The sequence below is a fragment of the Chrysochloris asiatica genome, unplaced genomic scaffold, assembly GCF_000296735.1.
Source record: "Chrysochloris asiatica unplaced genomic scaffold, ChrAsi1.0 scaffold00064, whole genome shotgun sequence".
Classification (NCBI taxonomy): domain Eukaryota; kingdom Metazoa; phylum Chordata; class Mammalia; order Afrosoricida; family Chrysochloridae; genus Chrysochloris; species Chrysochloris asiatica.
In genome coordinates, this window is record NW_006408582.1 from 3,804,698 (window position 1) to 3,819,529 (window position 14,832).

Genomic DNA, 14,832 nt, shown 5'->3' on the forward strand with positions numbered 1-14,832 from the left:
TGGATGCAAAAGCTGTACAGTGAATAAGGAAGATTGTAGAAGAATAGATGCCTTTGAATTATGGTGTTGGAGGAGAATACTAAAAGTGCCATGGGTTGCCAAAAGAACTAATAGATCTGTTTTGGAAGAAGTGCAGGCAGAGTGCACGTTAGAGGCCAAGATGGCCAAACTTCGTCTCTCATACTTTGGTCATATTGTCAGGAGGGACCAGTCACTATAGAAGGATATCATGCTAGGTAAGATGGAGGGTCAGAGAAAAAGAGGAAGACCCCCAACGAGATGGACTGGCCAAGTAGCAGCATCAATGGACTCAAGTGTGGCAACAGTAGTGAGGTTACCCCAGGATTGGGCAGTGTTTTGTTCTGCTGTGCATAGGGTCACTATGAGTCGGTGCTGACTCGATGGTACCTGACAACAAGGGTAGACGAGTAACAGTGACATGCTGGCAACCAGGCCATGAGCCGTGTAGTAGACTGAATATGCCCCCAACTTCAATGTAAATATTCAAATTTCTCGAACCTGTGAATTACCTGATATGGCAAAGACTTCGTAGATCTGATCAAGGTTAGGATATCGAGATGGAGAGATTATCCTGCATTATCTGGGTGGGTCCTAAATGCAGTCACAAGTGTCTTGACAAGACAGAAGCAGAAGGATATATACATAGTTTATACACAATAATTTCTGCTGTTCTAAACCAACAAATTTCTGGTAATTTCTTGAAGTTGCCACAGTAAACTAGCACAGAAATGTTGTTGTTGTTATGTGCCATCGAGTCAGTACCGACCTATAATGAATGACCTTATGCACAGCAGAATGAAACACTGCCCAATCCTGGGCCAACCTCACTACTGTTGCCACGCTTGAGTCCATCTATGCTGCCATTTTGCCAATCCATCTCACTGGGGGTCTTCCTCTTTTTCTCTGACCCTCCACCTTACCAAACATGATATCCTTCTCCAGTGACTGGTCCCTCCTGACAATATGTCTGATGTATGAGAGAAGAAGCACTGGCACAGGAATAGCAAGTTAGAAATTAGGCAAAATGGTGGGGAGGGAGGGCAGGAAGAGACAGTTTAATTTTATATTCATTTCGTTCAATAACTACTCATTTTGTTTTATAAAGTATTGTTTTATCAACATAACATTTAACAATTTCTTATGCAAGAGAACTTACAAGATATGGTCTGAGGGCAAGAAGGAGACAGGAACACTGTGGCTAATATATTGCTCCTTGTTGTTATTATTGTTAGGTGCCATCAAGTCAGTACCAACTCATAGTAACCCTATGCACAGCAGAACGAAACACATATTGCTCCTGGTAAGCAGTAATTCCTTAAATCTCTGAATTTGGTCTCTTTGTGGCAATATAAATCCACTTGATAATGTTCACTGCATGGTAGTAAACTTTTTTATAAGTGCATATGGTTCTCATCCTGAGTGTCCATATCACTAGAGGTTCTTGAGATCTATTCAAAGGTTCTGAGCTTTGGGCAAGACTTATATACAACATCTTAGACAGCTGTTGTTATTAAGTGATGTCAAGTGAGTTCCAACTCATAGCTATGCTGTACAAGGTTTCCAAGGGACAGTAGGTGGGTTTGAACTGGAAACCTTGTGGTTAACACTCCAATGCTGACCCTACAGTGCCACACCAGGACTCTTACCATGATAATTATACACATCTTATAGAAGGGTGGTGAAATGATTGTCAGGAATCTTGTAAGGTATGTAACATTCATTCCAATAAAATGGAGAGGCCATGGAAGAGTTTGACACAGGAAAATGAACTGATTGGCATGATTTTCATGAAGATCATCACACTGGTGGTGGTAGTGGAGGGATAAGAAATACAGTGGTCCAGGCAAGAGATAATAGTAGCTTAACCTATGATAGCAAATCTGAAAATAAACGAGAAGCAGGCTCATTTGAGAGATATTTTGGTGGTACGATCTAGGCTAATATGATTAATTGGATGTGAGTGCTAAGGGACAAGAATATATAAGGGTATCTTTGGTGTCTTGCTTCAGCAAATCAAAAAATTTGTAAGGCTTTCAATGGATGAGGTAGGAGAATGATGCTGTGGAGCCTGTGGGAGGGTGAGTTTAAATCCAGCTTTCAGTTTAGGAAATATTATGTTAACAAGCAAGTGTGACACAACCATTGAATATAGGGATCTGGAGGTCACAGTGTAGTCTGAACCATGAATTTGAGCATCACCGACCTAGAGATCATATTTCAACTGTGCTGGAAAAATAAATACAGGTGTAATTGGTAGCAGAGGTGGGTAAGTTATTTGGGAATGAAAGCTTTTATCTCTTCTCTGTCCCCTCTTCCACCCAACCCCCACCCTGCTCAAAAAACATATACAATGAGCACACAAACCACAACTTATTAGGGCTAAACTGAAAACATGGGAGTCATTGAATATCTGGCAGCATTCTAAGAGCTTTAGAGGAGGAAATTAAATAATTTAACTGAGTTGTTATTCTAAAACAATGCTCCTGATAATCCAATCATTGCATACTGTTGTTGTTTTTATCCTTCATTTTGGAAACTTTCATTTAAACCAACACTGTGTTGAGCATAGACAAATATGTAGATGACAGATCATAAATTGCTAGGTAACTGAAAGAAAAACTATGGTAAGTATTAAGAATTACAGCTAGATATTGGAGCTATCATGACCTCTGATGGTGCTGTGGGTTAGATATTGAGCTTCTAACTATAATGTTGACAGTTCAAACCCAACAGCCAATCCTTGGTAGAAAGATGAGCCTGTCTACTCCCATAACGATTTATAGTTTTCATTTGTAGGTAACTTTTCTGTTTTTCCCCAACCTACTCTCAGGATTCTTGCTTTGTTTTTAGTTTTGGAAAGTAGGATTATGATATGTCTTGGTGGTTTTATTTTGGGGTCTATCCTGTTTGAGGTTAATTCAACTTCTTGTATACGTTCCTTCTCAACTTTAGTGATGATAGAAATGTTTTCTTTTTTTAAATTTTATTTTAATGTTTTATTGTGAATTACGTGATAGTTTACATGGGACAACATTAGTTTTACATTCATCTTATCGTATATCATTTCATTGCCATGGTTACAATCCCCTCCATGCATTATCAACCAACCAAGGAGTATACCCTACAAGCTTGCCCCCTGGTCATCAGCACACAGCCCCCCTCTCTCTCTCTGGGTCTAAAGTCCCCAGTTGCTCCATCTCTCCACGTCATCGTCTCTGCCTCCATCTCAGGCATCACTGCTTCTCTGGGTAGGGTCCCGCTCTCCGTTTTTCTCCCTTGATGGTCCCAGGGACCACAGCAACTAGACTGCAAAGTTAATCACTCCCCTCCTTGATACAAAATGTCTACTTTTACATTAGAAAATTTTTCTTCCAACAACTCTTCAACAATTTTCTCTGTGTGTTCTTTATCTCTTTCTGTTCTGGAATTCTGATCACCTATAAATTATTGCACTTGATGGTGTTCCACACAAATATATATACATAGAGAGAGAGAGAAGAGAGAGAGAAGAGAGAGAGAGAGAGAGCTATAGTCCTCTCTATATAGTCCTCGCTCTATAGTCCTCTCTATATAGTCCTAGTGTGGCACTGTGGGTTAATACACCAGAAAGCAAAGCCATTTGAACTGCAAGGTCGGTGGTTCAAGCTCACCAGCTGCTCCTTGGAAACCCTATCCAGAGTCGCTATGGGTCGGAACTGACTCAACGGCACTTAACAACAACAACAATATATAGTTATATATATATATATATAACTCCATATAAAAGACTAGAATTCTGAATTCAGAGTGCTGGCTCTAGGAAAAGACTTTTTCTCTCTGTTGTCTCTGGAGGAAGGTCCTTATCTCTCCTTCTCCTTGGTGACCTTTATATGTCTTGGCATCTCTCTTCCTCCATCTCTGCTTCTCTGACTTGCTTGTTTAATCTCTTTTATATCTCAAAAGAGATTAACTCAAGACACAGCAACACTAATCCTGCCTCATTTACATAACAAAGAAAACCCTTTCCCAAATCAGATTATGAACACAGGCGTAGAGTTTGGGATTCTGGTAGTGTAGTGGTTACGAATCGGGCTGCGAACCTTAAGGTCAGCAGTTCGAAACTACCAGCTGCTCTGCGGGAGAAAGATGAGGCTTTCTACTCCCGTAAAGATTTACACCCTTGGAAACCCTGTACAGGGTCGCTATGGGTCGGAACCGACTCGATGGCACTTAACAACAACAACAACAACATTCTGGGGGACATAATTCAATCTAAAACAAAAAAACGACATCAAGGATTAAATTCCTTAATGAAGAAGAGCTACACTTTCAGGCTGTAAAAGAAATCACATGTGAACCACTTTCTCCATCACTACAAGAGGCCATGAGTCAACATTGAATATCAGAAAACCTTTGCCATGATAGTTCACTTGGGAGGAAAACTTATTTACATTTAGTAATGCAAAAACAATGAGTAATACATTATATGGTATCCTCCAATTAATACCATAAGCAAATAATTATACAGTGAAACTCTTGGAGGACAAAGATATAAAATTGAGGTTATGGAAAGATAACTGAGTCTTTGTTAGAGGGCAAAAACACCATCCACATGCTATTCAAGTCCTCAGGTCACCATAGACACTAAGCAGCTGTCATATTTTGGGGGCAGAAGCCATCATTTTCTAAGATAGGGAACTCAGAGTAAAGTTTGCATTCTACTCTGATCTTGCCACTAAGGAGTTTCTTGTCTCCTCTAATCTGATTAAAAATTAGTAAACATCTTCAGACATTTTTCCTTTTCTATGGTTGTTGGTGAGCCTAGTATCTACAACGCAGCCAACTTTGCAGAAAACCCCAGTTTAGATGGAAAATCACTTTTGGTTTCTGGCTCATCAGCAGTACTACACATCTAATTAGGCCAACAATTGGTCCCTGTGATAAAATCAGCTAATTTTATGTTCAAATGGCTGCTGTGTGGTAAGCAATACTGTCATTCTAAACTTCACTATAAAGAAGTTGCTGAAGAAGCTGGTTACTAGGAGGTCACTGGGGGCAAACTAGTGAAGACTATTAAATGAGTGACCTAAGTCAATGTTATAGTTAGTGCATAGGGGGCTCCTAGCCTGACTCAAATAAGATGAATTCCCAGAATTTAGTGACAGAGCTTGAAAATGTCAACCTTTAAAGGGAAAAATTATATGTAGAAAATGAATTAAACAAGTCACCTGTAGAATTTTCCCACTCTTAGAAACAAACAAATGTTTCTGATGAGACTATGAAGATCTAGACCCTAATTTGAGATTGTTAGGAAATGCCTCTCCTTAATTTAAACACCTCTGTCTTTTCAGGTGTTTGGTTCAAGGCTATCCTAGCTATAAAACACAGAAAAGCAAATTCCATGGTCCCCTCTTTCAGCGTCCTGCTCCCCTTTAATCGGAAGCTGAAGCAATTGATGGAATCTGAGGATCTATCTTGTGGGATCTGCTAGGAACAAATAGGTGGTCTGTTTGCTCCTAATAGACCCCACACTACTTTTTAAGTGAAATATAAAAGTATTTATCTATTTCTTTTTAAGGTAAAAACGAATCATATTACCTTCCGTAGTCTCTTTTATTTGAGCACCTGCTGCAGTGATCAGTTCTGCGTGTTGTTGTTGTTGTTAAGTGTCATTGAGTCATTCCTGACTCATAGCAACCCTGTGCAGGGTTTCCAAGGAGTGGTTGGTAAGTTTGAACTGCCAACCATGCAATTCAAACCAAGTTTGTGGTCAAGTACTTATCCTACAACACCACACCAGGACTCAGTTCTTCATGGACTCTAATTAATTTCATGTAGGTGCAACCTTCCAGTACCTCACCTTCAAATTCATGCCATGTACCTCTTGCCTCTTGTCCTATAGATGCAGTATCCTGTCTGAAGCCATACATGTGCAATCCAGAAATGCAGTGTGAACTCTGACCAATGAAGTATGTGATCCAAAAGATGAGTGCTTCGCTTCCTTCCTGGAATATTATCCCTAAAGTATATTTCATAAAGCTCTCATGGAATACTATCCCTAAAGTATATTTCATAAAGCTCTCAAAGGGTTCTATAGGATCAAGTAGCCAGTTGCCAGTAGCAATAGCCAACTTTGATTCTTCCTCCTTTTCTTTTAATTCTCCATGCCCCTTAATCCTGTTTCTTGACACCACACACACCAAGCATACTTACACAAAAGACTCTGTATTAGACTCTATTTTTTGTGGGACCCAGACTAAGACAGAAATCATAATGACTACCTGCATGAAAGTAGGCAGTCAAACCCTACTGTTCACTAACACAGGTTACACATTGAGACATCATATCCTTTGGTGGCTAAAAAGAAAAACGACTTGATGCTTCATGGAACAGATCTCCAGGAAGAGAAAGAGGAAAGTAGTTCTTGATGCTCTAGTGGAGGCCAGAAGGATGTATTCTGACACTGTGCTTCTGTGTAGGGGCCTTTGGGCAATGGCTGTGTGAAGAATGGAAGAACTCTCTGCACTTGACTGAGCTTAACTAAGGCTAACTAAGGCTATGGCTTTCAGTACTCAGTTCTTTCCATTAGGTGTAGAAAAGAAAGTTACTTTATCCCTCATGCTGTGACTCTACAGATAGGGAAAAGAAATAATAGTTCCTTGTGGAGCACCCAATGGCCAAAAGAGTCTATGAGCATGGTGGACTTGTGCTCTTGTGATAACCCATAGCAAGAGTAGAAGGCTTAGAATCTTGAGTTTCACAGCTTAGGAGCCAGACTGACATCCATTCAGTCTCCAGAACACATACACATACTTTTAGGACTATCTAGACTGCTGTGCTTTCTAATATGGTAGCCACTAGCTATATGTGGTGGAGACCTGCTGAGGCACTGTAGGATAAACGATGAACTTCTAACTATAATGTCAGGAGTTCAAACACACCAGTCACTTCTTGGAAATCCTAAAGAGGGTAACTATGAATCAAAACTGACTCAACAGCACTTAACCACAACAACAAAAGCCATATGTGGCTATAGGAATATAAATTTAAATTAATTAAAATCAAATAAGATCATATTTTAACATTCAGTTCTACTTAGTCACACTAGCTGCATTTTAGGTGCTCAGTGGCCATATTTGATCAGTAACTACTCTTTTGGACAAGGAGCTCTGGTAGCGTAGTTGTTACGGATCGGGCTGTGAACCTTAAGGTCAGCAGTTCAAAACTACCACCTGTTCCATGGGAGAAAGATGAGGCTTTCTGCTCCCGTAAAGATTTACAGCCTCGGAAACCCTGTACAAGGTTGCTATGAGTCAAAACTGACTCCACGGCATATAACAAGAACAACTCTTTTGGACAGCACAGAATAGATTAGAAACTCTGACCTAGAGTCAAGACTGTGTCTTAGTCAATTATCCCTAAGAGAAATACTAGACTTTCTACTATAAGTGGAATTTAGGGCCAGTTTTATATATGTGATAATATAAGATACATAACAGTATTGGGTCCCTGAGTTAGTGATAAAACAATACTAAGTGGTTATTTTAAACAACACCAATGGATACCTAGATGTTGTAGACATAGACGACCCCAATCTTTATGGCTAAAGGTCCTAGTTTGATAAACCAAGCAGAAGAAAAACTATCTACCTACCTACCTACTTAATTCTCATATTCTTGAGTTTAGAAAAAAAAATCAATTTGGATAGAACAACTGTCTATCATTTATTATTTCTGAAATCTACAAAAATCATTGAGGTAATGATGACAATTAACTAGTATTACATCCCTAAATTTTACAATACACACACATATCCAAGGGGACTTCACAAAGTTCATGGAAGGATGGGATTAAAAGCAGAAATCCACTTGGCACAAGACACAAAGATTTATGCTCAATTACTATCCTGAGCCTTGTAATACACCAAACCCAAACCCACTGCCACGGAGTCGATTCTGACTCATATGGCTCTATACAGGCTTTCGGAGACCAGTTATCTCCAGAAGCAGATAGTCCCAGCTTTCTTCTGGAGCAGCTAGTGAGTTTGAACTTCCCACCCTGCAGTTAGCAGTTAAACACCAATCCACAGTTCCACCAGGGTTTCTTGAGACTTGCAATGTTGTTGTTGTTGTTGTTAAGTGCCTTCGAGTCAGTTCCGATCAACAGCCACCCTGAACAGGGTTTCTGAGGCTGTAAATCCTTAGGGGAGCAGAAAGCCTCATCTTTCTCCAGTGGAGCAGCTGGTAGTTTCAAACTGCTGACCTTGCAGTTCACAGCCCAATTTGTAACCACTATGCTACCAGAGCTCCTTGAGTCTTGCAATAGATGTTTTTAAATATTGAAAACAAACAGTCAGACTGTATTACAGAAAGCTGATTGTATAACAGTGGAAGGGGCATTGCAACTCCTTTGTGTCTCCCTTTTTTGTTAAGGACTGACAGGGAGGTAAAAGTCACTTTAGAAAGTGAAAATGGAGGGCAGGGCAAGTGAAGAGATCCTATGAGATCCAACTTGGTATGAAGAAAAACACTCAACGTTATATAGCCAAGGAGCATACAGGACCTGGTAACTATTCAGACTCCTTTCAAATTTAGATTCTTTGATACAGTTGTGTTTATTGCAGTTATTATAAATAAAATTTGATTCATCCTAAAAAAAAAGATAATGGAATTCTTGCCCAATGAAATAGACTTACTGTGGAGCCTTTGTAGTGTATAAGACCTTAGGTGGAACCCTGAGCCCCATCCAGAACCTTCTGAGGTGGGACATTCCCACTTGAAAGGACAAGCAGACCAGCCTGAAACAGAAGATACTTCTTGAAAGAAAGACCAGCAGGGAAAAAAAAAAAAAAGGCAGTCTGATTGGCAACTACAAGAACAAACAAGTTGTCTGCTGAGAAGCCATCAAGGCAAGCAATCAAGTGTCTTCAGGACAAACCTCCCTTCAAGACTGAGACTCAAATAGAACACATGAGCAGGCATATAAGCTTGCTGGTAACCACTTTGGTCTGCCATTGAGTGGAAGAGGGGGAAAGGCAGCAATTAAGATATGGGCTAGGTTCGACCACATTCCATAGACTCCTGAAGAACCTGGAGATGTGAGAGAGAAGAGTAAGGGCTGGTTGGTCCAAAGTGTGGTGAGACCTGGGGACTCCTGAGTTCATGGACAAGGACATAGCCACAGAGGGATAGAGCTGAAAGTGAAGCGTCTGGCTGATATGAGAGGGGAGAGACACAAGAACGCCCAAACTTGTAGATAACACCCATTCAATCAAGCTTCAATGACTTGATGATCAGAACTTGACTAGAGGAAGATTTAAAAAAAAAGTTTTTGATAAAGGAAACAAGTATAAATTGCTACAATTTGATGAACTTGACCTATACTTATGGATGTAGTAACACAAAATACCAACTGAGAGGGAAGGATTCTTCACATCAAGTATCAACCCTATCCCCTCTGTATATAGGGTTGATAGGGATGGGCATTTAGACACTGACTACCTAAAATGAGGGGACTATAAATGCACAAAATGACTGGCTTACAAGTTTTCAAGAGGGAGTTTAATTTTACAGTGTGCAGGGGAAGGTAGAACCCCCACTGAATAGTTTCCCTCTTGTCTAGACAGGTGTAGTGAAAAGAGATGGGGATAAAATTCTTATGATTTAATAGTAAATAATTGAGTCCTGGTGTGGTGCTGTGGGCTAATGCATCAGACTGCAAAGTTGTTTGAACTGCAAGGTCGGTGGCTCAAGCTTACCAGCTGTTCCTTGGAAACCCTATACAGGGTTGTTATGGGTCGGAATCGACTCAACGGCACTTAACAACAACAACAATTGTTATTATGACTAACTGTGAAGGTCACAACAGTATAGGTAGACGTTTTGTAACAAAAAGGGAGGAGTAGTTCATCTCACAGTCTGGGAACAGAAGACCCTAGGACCATCAAGGGAGAAGAGCACGAATGGAATGTGGGACCCTATCCAGAGAAGCAGTGACACTAGAGATAAAGGCCGAGATGAGGACATGGAAGGAGGGAGCAGCTGAGGACTCTAGAGTCATGGAAAGAGAGGGACTGAGAGCTGGTGGCCAGGAGGCAGGCTTATAGAATGTGCCCTTTGATTGTTTAAATGATTATATATTCCTGAGTGTTTTTGTGTACATCCAAAATAAAAAAACAAAAACAAAAAACAGAGTGAATAGAAGCAAATACTGATGCAGATGATACATGGAGGAGACTGTATAATCATTGCAATAAAACAATGATTGTAAAACTGATGTTATACCATGTAAACGATCACTCAATTCACAATAAAAACTTAAAAAAATATATAAGCAAGATAATGGAATTATCTTTCAATGAACTTCTGTATTTGTGTGTGTCTATCTATCTATTTATCTCAACACGGGTTCCATTAAAAGCTAAGAATAAAAAACTATATTGAGGCAGAAACTGGAAAATAATATACGTTTTTTGTCATCATAAAGAAGGCATTGACTATTTGAACCTAAAATCTTCCTGTGCACACCAGAATAACATCTAAATTTGAGAAACTCTGGAAAGAAATGGATATTCTCTCAGGTTCTCCTAGTATTAATCTTGGTTCCCTGAGGGACTATGAATCATTACATCAGGCAATTTATATACAGCAGTAATCATTGTAATTTAATTTTAATTATGAACTCCACCTTTTTAATTAAATATAGTCAGATTACAACAAATAGAACTACTTTTTAAGTATGTCTTTGGAGTTGATTCTCTACTGTGTCTTGCTCTGTGTAGGCTTTTCCCTACCATCTCTCAAATGCTAGCACTCCTTAGGTCCTAAACTCTCTCTCATCTCTTGTCACTTTTCCGAGGTTATTGCATCAGCTCCTAGGGCTTCATTTACTAAATATGTGTTGATGACTCCCAATAACCTTAAAGACTAGCATTTTTTGAGCACTTATGCTCTAGGCCCTGTGTTTTATAAGCATTAACCTGTTTAATGATCACAACAATCCTCCATAAGACACAAGAACAGCCCAAGTATCCTCATGACTACCTCTTAGATGTCCATCTTATGTGTACCTCAAACTCCACATTTCCAAAATGGAATTTACCTTTCCCATACATCTGTCTCTACTGCACCCTTTGCCCGCATGTCCTCCATCTCTTGCCACGTAAATTGCCTCACAAGATGGCAGATGACTTCTCCAGGGCAAGTGATCCCAGAGAAAATGAGAGAATGAGCCCCTAAAGGAAATTCACACCTTTTAATAACCTAATCTTTAATAAAGTGACATCCTAACACTTCTACCATTTACTTGAAGTGAGTCACTAAATCCAACCCACAGTCAAGGAGATAAGATTACACAAGAGTGGGGTTACTGGGGGCCATTCTAATCAGTTGTCTACCACAGAGAGCAAGGTTCAATCATATTCACACCCACTGCAGCCTTGGAGGGTGGGGGGCAAGGAAGAATGAGTTGGGACCTATTGGTGTCTTCCTCTGCTCATTCCGCTTTTCGGAGTCCCCCTGACCATGAGCTGCAGGTCTGGCATATTTTCCTTCATCTGGCATACTCCTGACCTAGTGTTCTTTTCCCTGATGCCTCTTCGTCACCCTGGGGAACAGGTGGAGAATTCACACATTCCTTGGGACTACTGCATACCAGATGTTTAAGTCTAAGATATGTTAGCATTATAGTTGCTACTAGCTCTATTGTTAACTATGAATCCAAATCAGAAAATATCATGGTAAGCAACAGCTAAATTTTATTTTGAAGTTTTAAAAAGGATGAAACAAATTGTTTTTAGAAGCACTAAATCTCTATTGGAGGACATTTAAGAAGTATTGTATGGGTTGTTGTAGTAGTTGTTAAGTTCCATCAAGTCGGGTCCGACTCATAGTGACCCTGTATATGGTTTCCGAGGAGCAGCTGGTGAGCTTAAACCACTGACCTTGCAGTTCAAATGGTTTTGCAGTCTGACACATTAACCCACAGCACCACACCAGGACTCCATCAAGTCGGGTCCGAATCATAGCGACACATATAGGGTTTCCAAGGAGTGATTGGTGAGTTTAAACTGCTGACCTTGCTGTTCAAATTTACCTTACTGTCCAGTTCTTATCCTACAGTACCACACCAGAACTCCATTATACAGGTTAATACTCAAATAACTATTTCATGATGTGCTGTATATATTTCTGAGGAGATTTTATTATCATCCACTTTACTGTTACTGGAAAGAGAGAGAATGAGAATGAATGAATAACAAGCTACACATTCATCTGGATGAGTTGATTTTCAAGAGAAATACTAAAATACTTAAGGACCTACTCTTAAAATCTCATTTAACAACATTTATTGAGTACAATGGCTCTTCTCCAAGAGAACGACAGAAATAAATAATAAAAAAAAAAAGACAAATGTAATACAGCACCAGGTAAAAAGAAACCAGATTATCCCTCTAAAGGCAGGACCCTAGAGTGAGTCATGATGGTCCAATCCAACACAGAAATGAGAGCAGCCCTTACCTTCTGGTAATCCTCTTTGGACCTCGAGGCTACCTCCATTTGCTTGGCAGAGGTGGGGTAGACAGCGGAACGGTACTGAGTGCCATGATCATAGCCTTGACGCATGCCTGGTAAAACAAACAACAGAGATTTTTGGAGTTGAGTAACAATGTCCAAACAGAGCCCAACTAAGCAAAGCCTTGACATATTCACACATTATTTTCTTATGTTCTCTATAACTGATGTACTACTGAGTTCTTGTTTTAATTACACCTTTACATCATTTTCTTTAGCATGCATGAAAATCATCTGCTTTAATTACCTATTTTAATTAATAAAACATATCTTTGAACTTAGGTAGGTTGACCAGCAGTCTCGGAAGATAGTAGATACATTAGAAATAACCTAGAAATCTTGTTACAATGTAGGTTCTGGCTCCGCAGATCTGAGTGAGCTTGAAAGTCTGTGTTTCTAAGATGCTTTGAGGAGATGCTGGTCAGCAGACAACACTTTGACAAATAAGGGTTTTGAGTTTACCAAGAGATTTTCAAGGTTTTTTATTTAATTCTTCAGCAATATTCTCACTTCCAATACTATGATGACAAAAACCTAATCCTTCTCAGGTACACCATGTATAACGCTCCCTCCCGCCCAGTCCACTATACACACAGGAATATTTTACACTGAACTTCTAACTCATCCTTCAAGACTTCATTCAAGCATCTTCTCTCTATAAAACCTTCCTTGATCGTAAAGGTCATCATCAACTGTGATTGGAGCTCTTCTGTGCCTTAGAGGCTTGATCATACAATATTGTTATTCTGATTGTCCATACTTCTCCTCTCTGAGCTACACAGTACCTGGCATAGTGTCAGTCATATTATAATATTTCCACAAATAAATGTTTCATGAAGAATCTATAAGTTTATATATGCGGGAGCTTCAAAAAGTTTGTGAAAAAATTCCATTTTCCCATGAATATTTTGAAGCCCCCTCATATTGTGATCCAAGCTCCTATAGTTAATACTGGAGTCTAAATCAATTAACCAGTGCTCTGTTTGTCATATTTAATTTGTATTCTTAAATGCAAATAAGAAAATAGCTTAGGTTTAAGAGCTACAACAACAAAAAGTGCACAAATGAGCTAATGAGGCTGACTAACAGGCAAATGCAGTAGTAGCTAAAAACAGCAAAGATTCACTCTGGAAGTTAATAGACTGACAAGCTATTATATATTATCATATAATATAAAATTCTTGTTAAAAATACAGAACAAAAATAGAAGTTTAAATAGTAACAAATTAATATCATTTAGGGTCACACTACAGGCTAAAATGTGTACGTGTGTACCTTTGTGTGTCTACTTCTGACACATACTGGTTCACACCCCCAACTTAGCTGACTTCTTAGAAATCCAGTTCTTCCACTGCTAGAATTTTATTCTCTCTATTAGGCACAAAGTAATGTGGGGCCAGGAATTAATTAGTGACTTGAAAAGTCAATATAAATAACTAATATGAAAATTCATTAAAATATGTGTGTATTAATTTAATAATATGTGATTAAACTAAACCAGCTTATGTCTCCAATAAACTCAATTCAAAACTCATTGCCAAATCTGATTCATAGTCACCCTGTATAGGGTTTCTGAGGCTGTAAATCTTTTTGGGAACAGAAAATCTCATCTTCTCTTAGAGAGTGGCTGGAGGATTTGAGCTGCTGACCTTATGGCAAACAGTCCCCTACAGTACCACCTGGGCTCCTTTACCTCTTATGTGATTGCTAAGTGTCATCGAGTTGGTTCCAACTCATTGTTGTTGTTAAGTGCCACTGAGTTGATTCCAACTCACAGCAACCTGGTATATGGTTTTCAAGAAGCTGCTGGTGAGTTTGAACTGCCAGCCTTTTGGTTCAAACTGACCTTGCAGTCCAGTGCTTATCCTATAGCACTATACCAGGCCTCTTATTAGCATGTGTGATACAAGATTAGGATGTCTACTTTATAACCCACCACTCGTCTACAGTTTGTAGTACTATGGTGGCTTGCAAGTTACTGTGATTCTGGAAGCAATGCCATGGGTATTTTAAATACCAGCAGGGTCACCCATGGTGGACAGGTTTCAGATGAGCTTCCAGACAAAAACAGACTAGGAGGAAGGAGTGACGAACTACTTCCGATATTTAGTCACTGAAAACCTCATGAATAGCAGACAAACACTGTCAGATATAGTGCTGGAAATGAGCCCCTCAGGTTGGAAGGCACTCAAAATGCAAATGGGGAATAGCTGCCTCCTCAAAGTAGAGTTGACCATAATGACATGAATGGAGTAAAGCC

General features: G+C 39.5%; 1 protein-coding gene across 2 annotated transcripts in view; it reads right to left on the reverse strand.

Annotated features, from left to right (window-relative positions):
* LOC102823711 (mitochondrial peptide methionine sulfoxide reductase-like) overlaps positions 1 to 14,832 on the reverse strand; it is a 689,887-nt gene that overhangs the window by 173,598 nt on the left and 501,457 nt on the right. For both annotated transcript variants that reach the window (XM_006864334.1, XM_006864333.1), the window contains one exon: positions 12,519 to 12,625. In XM_006864334.1, coding sequence (XP_006864396.1) covers positions 12,519 to 12,625 — 107 coding nt within the window. The remainder of the gene's footprint in view (positions 1 to 12,518; positions 12,626 to 14,832) is intronic.